General features: G+C 35.4%; 6 protein-coding genes across 6 annotated transcripts; 3 read left to right on the forward strand and 3 right to left on the reverse strand. All coding sequences in view use genetic code 12, as the record gives it.

Annotated features, from left to right (window-relative positions):
* Nucleotides 1-148: 148 nt before the first annotated feature.
* Nucleotides 149-1,027, forward strand: CAALFM_C203110WA (uncharacterized protein; the record flags this gene model as incomplete). The annotated part of the gene is made up of 1 exon (XM_710233.2): nucleotides 149-1,027. The coding sequence occupies one exon, from the start codon at nucleotides 149-151 to the stop codon at nucleotides 1,025-1,027; it is 879 nt and encodes a 292-aa protein (XP_715326.2).
* A 1,632-nt stretch (nucleotides 1,028-2,659) lies between these two features.
* Nucleotides 2,660-4,789, forward strand: AMO1 (Amo1p; the record flags this gene model as incomplete). Its single annotated transcript, XM_710232.2, has 1 exon — nucleotides 2,660-4,789. One exon carries the CDS (start codon nucleotides 2,660-2,662, stop codon nucleotides 4,787-4,789), a length of 2,130 nt encoding a protein of 709 aa, XP_715325.1.
* A 222-nt stretch (nucleotides 4,790-5,011) lies between these two features.
* Nucleotides 5,012-5,632, forward strand: CAALFM_C203130WA (protein-arginine N-methyltransferase; the record flags this gene model as incomplete). The annotated part of the gene is made up of 1 exon (XM_710231.2): nucleotides 5,012-5,632. One exon carries the CDS (start codon nucleotides 5,012-5,014, stop codon nucleotides 5,630-5,632), a length of 621 nt encoding a protein of 206 aa, XP_715324.2.
* A 257-nt stretch (nucleotides 5,633-5,889) lies between these two features.
* On the reverse strand, nucleotides 5,890-8,145 carry CAALFM_C203140CA (putative carboxylic ester hydrolase; the record flags this gene model as incomplete). Its single annotated transcript, XM_710230.2, has 1 exon — nucleotides 5,890-8,145. One exon carries the CDS (start codon nucleotides 8,143-8,145, stop codon nucleotides 5,890-5,892), a length of 2,256 nt encoding a protein of 751 aa, XP_715323.2.
* A 310-nt stretch (nucleotides 8,146-8,455) lies between these two features.
* CAALFM_C203150CA (uncharacterized protein) lies at nucleotides 8,456-10,477 on the reverse strand (the record flags this gene model as incomplete). The annotated part of the gene is made up of 1 exon (XM_710228.2): nucleotides 8,456-10,477. The coding sequence occupies one exon, from the start codon at nucleotides 10,475-10,477 to the stop codon at nucleotides 8,456-8,458; it is 2,022 nt and encodes a 673-aa protein (XP_715321.2).
* Nucleotides 10,478-11,307: 830 nt separating this feature from the next.
* Nucleotides 11,308-13,872, reverse strand: RNR1 (ribonucleotide-diphosphate reductase subunit; the record flags this gene model as incomplete). Its single annotated transcript, XM_710227.1, has 1 exon — nucleotides 11,308-13,872. The coding sequence occupies one exon, from the start codon at nucleotides 13,870-13,872 to the stop codon at nucleotides 11,308-11,310; it is 2,565 nt and encodes an 854-aa protein (XP_715320.1).

The following is a 13,872-nucleotide window of genomic DNA, read 5'->3' on the forward strand; positions in this document are numbered from 1 at the left end:
AACTCTTTCTTAAACATTTTTAATCAGTTCTTCTTTTTTTTTGTTTTTTGTTTCTTCCATTTCCTTCTGCTTTTTCTGGAAATCAAACATACTATATCCAAATCACCAGGTTTAAATTAACATCCTATTATTACCGTGCAATCCATCCATGTTCATACAAGATACTATAACAAGATATCCATACTGTGCAGTGAATCTTTCCGCGTCATTGTTATTAGGGGTAACTCATTTTTTGCGCAGGGATTATAATTTGGTCCTTTTGACAGCTTGGAACTTGCTAATAGTACTATATACACCAATACAGATATTAAATTTAAATAACTCACTAGTGTGTGATTCGCAGATTGCATTGACGTTTTTAACTTCAATAGTAATATCCTATAGTATTTTGAAAGAAGAGAATCGAAAATCATTGTTTAGCAGATATACGTACGTGCTATCATTTATAATCATTTTGATTTTTGTTGTGGTCATTATTCCAGATCGCATGATGTTGAATTCAATTTCAACGATTTACGATAGAATAAAATTTGATCATATCTATATAGTATTAACATTGATTTACGTTGTGGATGCAATAACGAAATTTGCCTTCACGTCAGACTTTACCTCAATATTGATCCAGGGGATATGGACGTATAATTCAATTGTTATTATAATTTCGATGTGGTTTATCATTTACAGCAAGGACACTTTATTTAGCATTTTGAAAATAATAGAGCAAGACGATAGTCAGAATACTTCATTTGTGACGTCTTTTATTATATCAAGCATTAGCCAATTGGAAGAGGATTATCAATTGTGTTCACAAGGGAAAACTGCTTTGGAGATGTGTTTAAAAGAAAGAAATACGGATAATTTGCAATCATATTTCATAATCCTTAAAACTATGGTCACAAATTGCTGGAGTATTTTAAATTTAGTTTCATTTGTATTGATCCCAACTTTGATTTCATGTATTTATAACAGAAAACAGCTATTAAGCAATATCAAACAGTTCGAGGCAAAGGCGGATTCTGTAGTGTAACAGGTTATACTATACGCTGGTAAATAGACAAAAATGATCATGTATATGTAATGAAAAATAAACGAATATACTATTAAATTTCATGAAATAAAAAAAAGGGCCCATCTAGAATTAAATTGACAGCAGCTATTCTTTTTTTTTTAACTTTGGTGTAAGTAAATCCCGTTCTCTTATGCGCTTTTTGCAACTAAGATATGTAAGTATACGTTCGCTAGATTTTTTGAAAGAATATACAAGTTCAGAATACTAGTCTCACATCTCATTTTGAATTATTGTTCTAATATCATGCTATACGAGTATGTTTATTTGACTAGACTTCAGTCAACAAATAGGTCATCCCCAAAGATGTATAGTTTCCTCTTATAGTCTGTATAGCAGGTTTCTGAACAGAATCCAGCTTGTTATTCATCTACTCACTGATGAATAGATCGAGTCAATGATTGGGTTCATATTCTTTCAAGTGTATAATGAAGTCAGAGTATAGCAAGTGACTCCGAATGCTAGAAAGAGTTAGTTTTTATTCCTTATCTATTTGACTCTGCTGGATCAGTAGACGTACATTTCTTCCAAAAAAAAAGCCTTTCTATTGTCAGGGGTTTGGATTCGTGCTTATATGCAAGATGCGCAATTTCGCAAATTCTATTTTGTAATCAACATTTAAGTTTGTTGAAGTAAACTCATGATGACCAGCTCTATCACCACAGAAACGTATTGCATACAAACACGAGTTCTACCTCGATCCTTGATATTATAGTTGTAATTAGACGCTCAGCTTTGAAAAGGGTAATAACAAAACAAAAGAGAACCAACGCACAAGCCACCCCTTGTCTTCCTTTTCAAAACGGCTAAGCAATCACAATGAAAATGATCAACAAGAATATGTGGACTAAAAGCCGAAAAAAAAAGTATGCCTTAACGTTTTGTTGATTGTAGTCAATATTGTCGAGTTTAATTGATCTATTTGAAGTGGCAATTTACAGAATAAAACTGGTTGGTCTATACAGCTCAAAAAAGAGATAAGGAACACAATAAATGTGGCAATACATGATCTGACCAATGGAGTTTGATAAAGTGACTCCGTTGTTTTGAAAAAGAATAAAGTTCAGATTCGTAATATCTACAAAATATCTGATCTTAATTAACTTCAATTGGGGCTTAAATACAATTGTGACCTGTAATTTAAATACTTAAGATTTTTCTTCTTTTTCCAATTGCTCGTGCCAACAAAAGCATTATCTTCCAATGAGGTTTCTCATTTATTCAAACTTTCTTTCAGAAACTACTCTTTATCATCTGGTAAACAAATTTAATAATTAATCGATACTAGTCTTTAGTATTTTACAGCACTGATAGATGCGAATAAAACTGCGTTGTAGAATTTTTCGTCTGAACTTTCCTAATTAGGAAGAGATAAGCTGAAAGATATGGAAATCTTCCCCCGATTTGGATGAGATAACCATGCAATTATTTCACAAACCGCCAATAAGGTTTTATTACACTTCCATCTCTATCTTTTATCATCTATTTACCAAACTATAAATAACTTTGAAAATATCCTACCTTCTTTTCAATTATTGTAGACCTCACCAAGTTTTCTTCAACATCAATCTTTCAAACTTATTCAATTATACAATGGAGAGATTATCTCAATTAGCTATTCAAACCACAAACTCAAGTGCTGCTCCTGCTGCTCCCGGGCATCCTTTGGATCCATTATCCCCCGCTGAAATTAAATCAGTTTCCAATATTGTTAAATCCAAATTCCCTAACAAGTCAATCAGCTTTAATACCGTTACTTTGAAAGAACCAATCAAGAGAGCTTACTACGAATGGAAAGAAAAAAAAGGCCCATTGCCCTCACGTTTAGCTTATTATGTTGTTGTTGCAGATGGTGATTCTGGTGTACATGAAGGTTTTGTTGATATTGGTGCACAAGAACTCATTGAAATCAAGCACACTGAAGGTGTTCAACCTATCTTGACTCCTCATGATTTGCAAGTAACTGAAGAAATCATTAGAAATGACCCAGAAGTTCAAAGGCAATGTGAGTTGAGTGGTGTTCCACCTAATTCAATGCACCAAATCTATTGTGATGCTTGGACTATTGGTTACGATGAAAGATGGGGTGCTTCAAGAAGATTGCAACAAGCATTGATGTACTGGAGATCAGACGAAGATGATTCCCAATACTCACATCCTTTAGATTTCTGTCCAATTGTTGATATGAATGCCAAAAAAGTTGTTTTTATTGATATCCCACAAAGAAGAAGAAAAGTTTCTAAACACAAACATTCCAACTTCCATCCAAAGCATGTTGCTGATAAATACGGATCTAAGGAAAACCCTTCTGGGTATAGACAGGAAGATTTCCCAATCAACATTACTCAACCAGAAGGTGTTTCATTTAAATTGGACAACCATGTCATGTCTTGGTCAAACTTCAATTTCCATATTGGTTTCAACTACCGTGAAGGTATTGTTTTGAGTGATATTACCTACAATGACCATGGCAACGTAAGACCACTTTTCCACCGTATTTCCCTTTGTGAAATGGTGGTTCCATATGGTGCTCCAGATTTCCCACATCAAAGAAAGCATGCTCTTGATATTGGTGAATACGGTGCGGGTAATATGACTAACCCATTGGCATTGGGTTGTGACTGTAAAGGTGTTATCCATTACTTAGATGGTCATGTTGTGGACAGAAGTGGTGATGCAGCAACCATCAGAAATGCAATCTGTATTCACGAAGAAGATGATGGTGTGTTATTCAAGCATTCAGACTTTAGAGATGATTTCCAAACCACTGTTACCACCAGAGGTAAAAAATTGATAATTTCTCAAATCTTCACTGCTGCCAATTATGAATACTGTGTTTATTGGATCCTTAGACAAGACGGTACTATCAAATTAGAAATTAGATTGACTGGTATCTTAAACACGTATATCTGTGCTGATGGTGAAGACATTGGTCCATGGGGTACTGTTGTTTATCCAAATGTTAATGCTCATAACCATCAACACTTGTTCTCCTTGAGAATACATCCAAGAATTGATGGGGATAACAACTCGGCTGCTACAAGCGATGCAAAACCTTCTCCATTCCCCACTGGCTCTACTCAAAATATGTATGGTAATGCCTTTTACTGTGAAAAGACTACCTTCAAAACAGTCAAAGAGTCTATTACCAATTTTGAAAGTGCCACTGCCAGAACTTGGGATATGTATAATCCAAGCTCTATTCACAAATATTCAGGCAAGCCTGCAACTTATAAATTATGGTCTACTTTCTGCTCACCATTATTAGCTCAAGAAGGTTCTTTGGTCAAAAAGAGAGCACCATGGGCTGCTAGTCACACTCAAGTTGTGCCATACGTTGACGACAAGCTTGGTTATGGTAGATTATATCCTTCTGGTGATCATGTTCCTCAATGGAGTGGTGATGGATTGAGAGGTATGAGAGAATGGATTGGTGATGGTACAGATAAAGTTGACAACACTGATATTTTGTTGTTCCACACTTTTGGTATTACTCATTTCCCTGCTCCAGAAGATTTCCCAGTTATGCCAACGGAAATTTTCGATTTGCAATTAAGACCAAGAAATATTCACACAGAAAACCCAGTTTTGGATGTGAAACCATCATATGCTAGAACCACCTCTGAAGTCAAAGCTGGTGCTAAAGGTGTTGATACTTGTACTTTGAATGTCGACAAATCTTCTAGATTAGCCTTTGATGATGGTTCATGTTGTAAAAAATAAGCCAATAATTGTTTATAAGTAATTAGATTACTGTGTTGTTTGATATGTAATGAGAGAGTATTCGTATAATTTTTGTTTTCATTTCATAGTAGATTTTGTTAGTTTTCCGTTGTAACAGTTTTGTTGATGGCATCTTGAAAGTTTTGTCCTGAAAAAAGAAAAATCTGAAAAAAAAAATCCAGGCAATTAACTTTTGATACTGTCATTTCACGGATATAACAGATGAAGTACATAATAGAACATATGGAGGAAGGTTTTTCCGAATGGGTGATACTAGAATATACTCAAATTATAAAAGATATAGGTAAAGATAACCTTATTCTCACATCATTACCGCCATCAACAACAGAGAAAGATATTCCTAAGAGACTCCTTGAACTCGGTTTGCAGTGGACAACTAAAGAATGTGTTGACATTGATGGTGGCATAGACAAATCAAAAGTGTGTTTGTTGGATCCAGCTGCAGAAACTGACTTGACTCCACAAGATAAATCCAAATTTGACTACTTTGTTTTTGGAGGAATATTAGGGAGTCATCCAAGAATTGATCGTACAGGACTTTTGCGTGAAAAATATGGGTTCAGCGGCAGAAGATTGGGTAGTTTACAAATGACTACTGATACCGCCATAAGAACTACTCAAAGAATTATCGAAAACGGTGTGGCATTTGAGGATATTAAATTCTTAGATTACCCAGAAATCAAGTATAATAAATATGAATCCACAGAAATGCCATTTCGCTACGTTACTGATAATGAGGGAAATCCAATTTTACCAGAGGGAATGTTGGAATTAATTAAAAATGATGCAGAACAAAGCATCGACGATTTGCTTATTGAATAGATGTTATATATTACTTGCGTGATACTTGGAGGCGTTTACTCTTTATGTCACGATAGTGTACATTAAAACTAATTCTATTGGCATTCAACAATTTCGACAGGTAGTACAAGAATTCCTATTTATATGTATTTTTTTCTAACCTAACGAGAATTTTAAGCTAGTTACCATGCTATATAATGCTACTTAAATAAACGAACCCTCTTACAGTTTCAAACTTTTTTGGGTCTTTTCGTTTTTTTGCTTTTATTGGCAAATTACTACTTTGATGTAACAGTAGTTTCTTCTACGGGGGTACTTCTGTTAGCCAATAATTCCTTTAGAATAAATCCAGCGGTATTTTCATCTTCAAAGTAGGAGATATGGGCACTGATAGCCGATACTAATGAAACATCGAATACCCCAAGAGGCAAGCTATAATCCATTCTTCCAGTCATATTTAAGCTTGTCATTTTGGACAAAGCTCCCCCCAGAATAACCTTTTTCTTCAACCCTTTTTGATCCTGGTCAGTCTCATCGGACATTACAACCCCCTTAATTATATCACCGAGAGCATTTTCTTTGTTTGTTCTTTCTTCAATAGTTTTTTCAGTTTCATCACTTTTACTGGAAGTCAACCATTTTGTTGCAAATGAAATCTTTTCTGATATTTCGTCTCCAAAATTTGACAATTCCTTGAATTGAGTATTGAGCCCCTTTACTGCAAATTGAATATCAACGGGTTTATAATTTCCAAATGATGGTGAAGCTAAAGGCTCGATTCTATATGCAACTGGATCGCATGGATGGAAGATGTTGTACAAATTCACACATTTAGGGGAAGCGAAAGTATCATCTTGTGAGGGTACAAAACTTTTGGAGTCTCTTCCCACAATATTCTTCTCTTCCAACAATTTGAACATACCAACTGGAGACCCAACAAGAAATAAACTGTTAACATCGAAAGCCAAGTCTTTATCAATTTTAAGTGGCCCGTCCAACGAACTACTTTGCTTAGATAAAATATCAAACGCAATCGCTGAACCTAAAGAATGTCCCAAGATATGAACCTTCCCTTTAAAATCTGGATTCTTTTCAAGATATAGTTTGTACACACGATTCAATTCCGAAGTTACTGTACTCATGATTTCTTTTAAATACCTAGGTTGGTAAAACAATAGAACATCCAATACTACGTCACCGACAACATCTCGCAAAGCCAGAATACCTTCGACGTTTATCTGAGATAATGTTGGCAATCTAGAGGGCAGTTGAGCATTAAATTCTTGTTGAGGATTGAAACCAATACGATGTCTCCACGAGATGGGTAAGACCTGAATTCTGTTGTTAGTGTTATCGTGCTCTTCTGAGTTAGAATTTGCCAACTTTTGGTATTCCTCATTTTGTTCAAAAACACCCTTCATTGTGTTCCTCAACACATTTATACTATGCGTGAAGTTAACAGATTCATATTTAGTTCCCAAAACTTGTCCAATTCCATGAATACAGAAAACTAAATGGTCAATTTCACGATTGGACTTTGATTTTGAAGTTTCTAAATCATAGTCAGACTCCAAATACTTCTGCATATTTATGTCATCCAATTCATTAACATCACTCATTTCATCCTCGTTGGTCTTGTTTGAATCCTTTTTGCCTCCAATTATTGAACCAAAATCTTCTTTAAATGCATCAGATATTCCCGGTAGAGGGTTTTTAGATAGTTTGTCAAAAAATGATTCTTTGAGTTCTTCTGAATACCCACGTTGAATATGATTAACTCCCAACAAAGAGACTGGCTTTGGTCCAAAATATCGAATTACATCAATTTGGAATTCAGAATCATAATCTCCGGGAAACATTACAGCTTGATCTTTGTTAAAGTACAACACTAATTCGCCGTTACTCAATCTGATAACATCCTTTTGCTTATCTAAATCAATTTTTATCTCTGTTTGCGTGTCTTGTTTCAATTTGTTGAATGTGGAGATTTTCTCTTTATTACTTTTGGTCGTTTTTATTTGTTCTTCATTTGCGCTTTCATAAGTGTACGGTTTTAATCTCTGAAACCCTTCTTCGATTTCTTTAGTTAATTCTGCCTTCAAGGGCATTCCATCTGAATTAAACCATAAGCCTCTTCGAACTTCGTAAATTGGTCCATCCCAGTATATTGGTGATAGCTCAAAATTCTTTAAATCAACTTGAAACAATTTGTCTTCATTTACTTCCACAAGATTGCGTTCTGTTTTTGAGAATTCACGTTCAAGTTGCTTTGAATCATACTCTGAAAATGGTATAAAAGATTCTGGCTCTTTGACTTTCTCGTATTTGTACCATTCGGGCTTAGAAATGGGAACGTCCAGCGCATAAAACCATCGAACTTTATGTTTAACTGTTTGCAGTGTAGTAGTTTCTTTAGCAGAACGTGACGCTGGTGAAATGGAAAATAACCTCAAAAATGTATACTGTAGACTCCATGAACGTCTTAAAGTAGTATACCCAGATAGATTTGAGAAGGTGGCTAATAGAACTTTCATTATAATCGAATGTTTAATCACATAAAGAAAAAGAAATGTAATTTGCTGATTATCTTACTCTTATTCATTTCTTATGTGCATGCATCTGTATAATTTAATTTGTTCTTGTTTTTTTTCTTTTCCCTTTCTAGACACAATGAATGTGGACATTTGTACAAAGAAATTCTTGATTGCTATGGATTTTGTGTAAACATTGTAGCTTCTAATTTTGAAAGTGCAAAAAAGTATGATGATGTTGGCATAGTTAAAAAAACAAAAAACAAAAGGTAATACATTCTTTTAAAGTTACAAATATTCTATATTTCAAACTCTATGTTATTCCAGGAAGAGGTAATTTTAATTGACCGCTTGGCCATTTCAATATAGCTGCGTTGGAGAAATCACTATAATGATGTGTGTTTGGAATTTTGCGACCAATTCTCAAGTATATCAGTATGTCGCCATTTTCATCTTTCATACCGTCAACCAATGCCCGTTTAATCTCTTCAGTTAAATCATCGGAACTTGTAAGCAACTCCTTTAAATTGATGCGCTTCGCTTTATCACCTACAAATCTTTCAATGTCATTAACCAAAAGGGATATAGAGCTGTATTTTTCATACAATTTCGACTTGATTTTTGTTAGTTCGAGTTGTGGTGGTATGTTGGTCCATTCCAACGTACCTGTAGTATCGTTGTATCCAGTCAAGATCGGAGGAATAATATTTCCTCTAGGGTCATCACGTCGCAAAGAGTCTGCTGTCTCAACAATAGCCGCCAACCCCCATTTAGCGGCACCAGAAAGAAAAAGTCCTAGTAATATTCCTTGGAACATTAAAGCAGTTCTTCCACGAGTTGCACATCCAGGAATCAATAGCATTGCTAATATGTAGTGATGTACACGTAAAGTCAATCCAGGTAGTTGTGCCAAAAACACCAATCCAATAATGAACAACGAGTAAACAAACAAGTACTTCTTGAATCTTCCTGATAACCAAATCTTATATGCTTGAATAAAAGCACATGCGGTAATGGTAAGAATTATCGACCCAACAGCCAATATTGCACCTGATTGCTCTTTCAAATCACTTATAGTTAGCCTGTCCACTGGTAACCTATCAAATGTCATGTTGTTAAGTACGCCAAGCCAAAATAGTGGATACCATAATATGACTCTACTCACGTAAGATACTTTGGTATCAGAATTTAAGGGTAAATCAAATAAAGTGCGTTTTGCAGAAACATGCCATAACACAAATAATACACAACATGATGGTAAGAATCTTTCCATCGCCACCGATAACAAGCGAGGAAAGTCTGTAGCCCTATTAGGGTTAACATCTACTGGCGGATCAGTTGCCAAACATATAGTCCAAAAGCCTACGACACTTATTGTCCAATAAGCCACAGATCCACTAGAAAGATAAACAACAGGAATTCCTAGAATAATATTGATCAATAAAATTGACAACCTAGGATCGTAGCATTGGTCAAATGAAACTTTTTCACCAAGCTTTAAATTTTTAAAAATAAAAGAGAACTTGAAAAACGAGGAAAACTCGATTGAATCACTTACTCCATAATAACCTTTGCTTGCTTTAAAATACGATTGTTCTCCACTTTCATAGGACATTCTTGCACAGCCTCCCCAAAATGGTGATATGACACCTGCGTGAACCCCAGCACCACATGGATAGGAGTCGGCTCGGTAAGGATTTGTAATCTGGTTATCATCTATTTCCTTGGTGACTTTGTCTCCACCCCCAATATAATATCCACGATACTTGATTCTTTGATCTCCTATTGGTATTAAAGAATATGTCCAGCTTGAGCGGTCACACAAGGCAGGGCACCTTATCAAGACATCATTTTCAATATTCTTTTGATTGTCCGTGTTTATAATCTCTGGGCATAACTGCCCATTCAATCCACAAGCGCCGTTTTTCCCTTTCCAAAACTCTGGCAGTGATGCGCAAGATAATGTATAGATATGCATGTTGGGATCAGTTGATATATGTGGAGGTACTGTAAAATATGGTACTAGTATATTGTAGCATAACCCAAACCAAAATAATATATAAAAAATGAATAAGGCTTTTCGATATCGTGACGATAATCTTTCTTTGAACTTATCTGGGATATTCTCTAAAAATTCTAAAGAGACTATTTGTGGAGCCGGCTCATCTCTTGGTTCTGAGGGACCATTCCACATCAAGTAAAAAAAGTGTTTTATTCTTGACTTCCAAGAGTTGTGTGGTGGAAATTGAAACCCGTTTGCTGAATCAATCGAATCATTATCAGAAGATGTTTCCGCCATGTTACGTGAGGAGAATGTTGTTAGTTCCAAATTCATTAAGTTGATAGAACTACCGTATGTATTGCATTTAACAGTACTATCAGTGCAAAAAAAAATGAATGAACAAGTACTAAATATGTCTTTTATGACTGGTTGGAGGTTTAGGGAAAACTTTTGGCAGGTTGATCTGGGTTTGTACAGTTAAAATTTCCCTAACTAGGATGTCGTGTCTAGATAAAAAATTGTTAGTGTCACGTGATTTGTACAAATGATTATTGTCTAACATTGGTTTGGTTATTATAATTTGGTCATAGAGTATGAAACGGTTGCAACCTTCAAATTATAATAAAAGCAGAACCCTGAAATCAAATGTAATAATAATATTATTATCATATTATGTTACTTGTGGTAATTTTTATTTAATCGGTGATATTGTTTACTTCTATATTGCAAAAAGTGAGGGCAATATGTCAATAAACATCAAGACTTCGATCAAATCCCAGTGTTAATTGGCTTTCTTTTGCATTTTTTATCTAAGTTCACAGTCACGTTGTCAGTTGTTTATAATCCTCGATAACATTTCTGGGTTGCTTAGCAACGCGTCTCCGTATACCCAAAACTCACTTAATACCAGTATGTTAGAATCATAACAGGCTTACTAACATTGTATCCCCTTTGAGTCTAAACGAATCCTACAAAGTTAAACTAAATAATCCAATTAAAATATAATCAATTAATCTAATGTACAAAATCTAACGTTACACACGGAACCACATTAAGCTATAAAAAGATAAAAAAAACAACAACAATGAAAGACAACATCGCTCAGAAAAGAACAATTTAAGAAGAACAGAAAATATAAGCAAAAAAAACCCCGTATTGGTCTCCTAACCAGAACACATTGTACAAGATTCTGGATTATCAATAGCACATGCGATAACTTTGGCACTATAAATGTCATTTTCGAGTTCTTCAATGGTTTTGTCTTCAGCTGGCTTTTCACCTTCATCTTTTATTTTCAAATCAGCAACTGAACTTTCTAATGAGGTTGGTTCGGTTGATGGTGACTTGTATGGAGCATCACTGGTATTCTCACTCTCAACTCTTCCTTTGTTAACATATTTCTTAATGTTTAATTTGTCCAAGTTTGCAACCGTATGACCGGCAGTCTCAGCAATCTTTTGATCAATGGTAAATTGAATAGCAGCACTGGCAGCTTGTGTTCTTAAGTAGTACATACCAGTCTTTAAACCTTTCTTCCAACCGTAGAAGTGCATACTGGTTAATTTACCCATTGTTGGATCTTTGATGTGAATGTTTAATGATTGAGATTGATCAATAAATGCTGCTCTATCAGCAGCCATGTCGATAATATGTTTTTGTGAGATTTCCCAGACAGTTTTGTACAATGCCTTGATTTCATCAGGGATGTTTGGTAAGGCTTGGATAGAACCATTGTTAGCAATAATACTACTTTTCATAGCGTCGTTCCAGACACCCAAATCAACCAAGTCCTTCAATAAATATGGATTGACAATTTGGAATTCTCCAGCTAATACTCTTCTAGAGTAAATGTTAGAAGTGTATGGTTCAAAACATTCATTGTTACCCAAAATTTGTGATGTGGAAGCAGTAGGCATTGGTGCAACCAACAAGGAGTTTCTCATACCATGTTTGGCCAAATCTTGTTTTAATGTATCCCAATCCCATAATTCAGTTGGTTTTCTGTTCCACAAATCAAATTGTAATAAACCTTGAGAGGCTGGAGAACCTGGATAGGTTTCGTAGGCACCTTCTTCTTTAGCCAATTCAATTGAAGCTTCAACAGCAGCATGGTAGATAGTCTCAAAAATTTGAATGTTCAATTCTCTAGCTTCTTGAGAGTCAAATGGTAATCTCAATTCCATAAAGGCATCAGCCAAACCTTGAACACCCAAAGCAATTGGTCTGTGTCTCATGTTTGATCTTTCAGCTTCTGGGACTGGGTAATGGTTACGGTCAATAACTCTGTTCAAGTTACGGGTGACAACCTTAGTGACCTGATGTAATTTGTCAAAGTTGTACCAAGTACTTTTTTCATCATTTTCAACAAATGATGGCAAGGCAATGGAAGCCAAGTTACAAACAGCAACTTCATCTGGAGCAGAATATTCAACAATTTCACAACACAAGTTGGAAGATTTGATAATACCCAAGTTCTTTTGGTTGGATTTGTTGTTACATGAATCTTTATATAACATAAATGGGGTACCTGTTTCAGTTTGGGCTCCCAAAATAGCATACCACAATTTTTGAGCTTTGATGGTCTGTCTACCACGGTTTTCTTTTTCGTATTTGGTGTATAATTCTTCGAATTCGTCACCATAAACATCAGCCAAGCCTGGGGCCTCATTTGGTGAGAATAAAGTCCAGTCACCATTTTGTTCAACTCTTTTCATGAACAAATCTGGAATCCACAAAGCTGGGAACAAATCTCTGGCTCTGATTTCTTCTTTACCGTGATTCTTTCTAATATCAATGAAATCAAAAATGTCGCTGTGCCATGGTTCTAAGTACAAGGCAAAGGCACCAGGTCTCTTGTTACCACCTTGGTCGACATAACGTGCAGTGTTATTGAATACTCTTACCATTGGAATAATACCATTAGAAGTACCATTGGTACCAGCAATGTAAGCACCGGTAGAACGAATGTTGTGGATGTGTAAACCGATTCCTCCAGCACTTTTTGAGATCAAAGCACACGATTTCAAAGTGTCGTAAATACCTTCAATAGAATCATCCTTCATAGCAAGCAAGAAACATGAGGACATTTGTGGTCTTGGTGTACCAGCGTTAAATAAACAAGGAGAACCATGGGTGAAGAATCTTTGAGACATCAAGTTATAGGTTTCAATGACCCTTGGTATATCATTACCGTGAATACCGACAGCAACCCTCATGATCAAATGTTGTGGTCTTTCAGCAACCTTACCGTTGATACGTAACAAATATGATCTTTCCAAAGTCTTGAACCCAAAATAATTGTAGTTAAAATCTCTGTCGTAAACAATGGCTGAGTTTAATTCATCTTCGTGTTCCATAATGATGTCGTAGGTTTCCTTGGAAATCATAGGAGAGTGTAACCCAGTCTTAGGATTAATGTATTCATATAAATCCTTAGACACTTTGGAATACTGTTTGGTGGTTTGCTTATGTAAATTTGATACGGCAATTCTAGCGGCTAAGACAGCGTAATCTGGGTGAATTGTTGTCATTGTAGCAGCAATTTCTGCAGCCAAGTTGTCTAACTCAATAGTAGTAACCCCCTGGTAAACACCTGATATAACTTTTTGGGTAATAGCAACTGGTTCAACGTGGTTTGGATTCAAACCGTAACATAATCTTTGAACTCTGGCAGTGATTTTGTCGAAACGTACTGGCTCTTTACGGCCATCTCTCTTATAAACATACAT

This window comes from Candida albicans, chromosome 2, assembly GCF_000182965.3.
Source record: "Candida albicans SC5314 chromosome 2, complete sequence".
Classification (NCBI taxonomy): Eukaryota; Fungi; Ascomycota; class Pichiomycetes; order Serinales; family Debaryomycetaceae; genus Candida; species Candida albicans.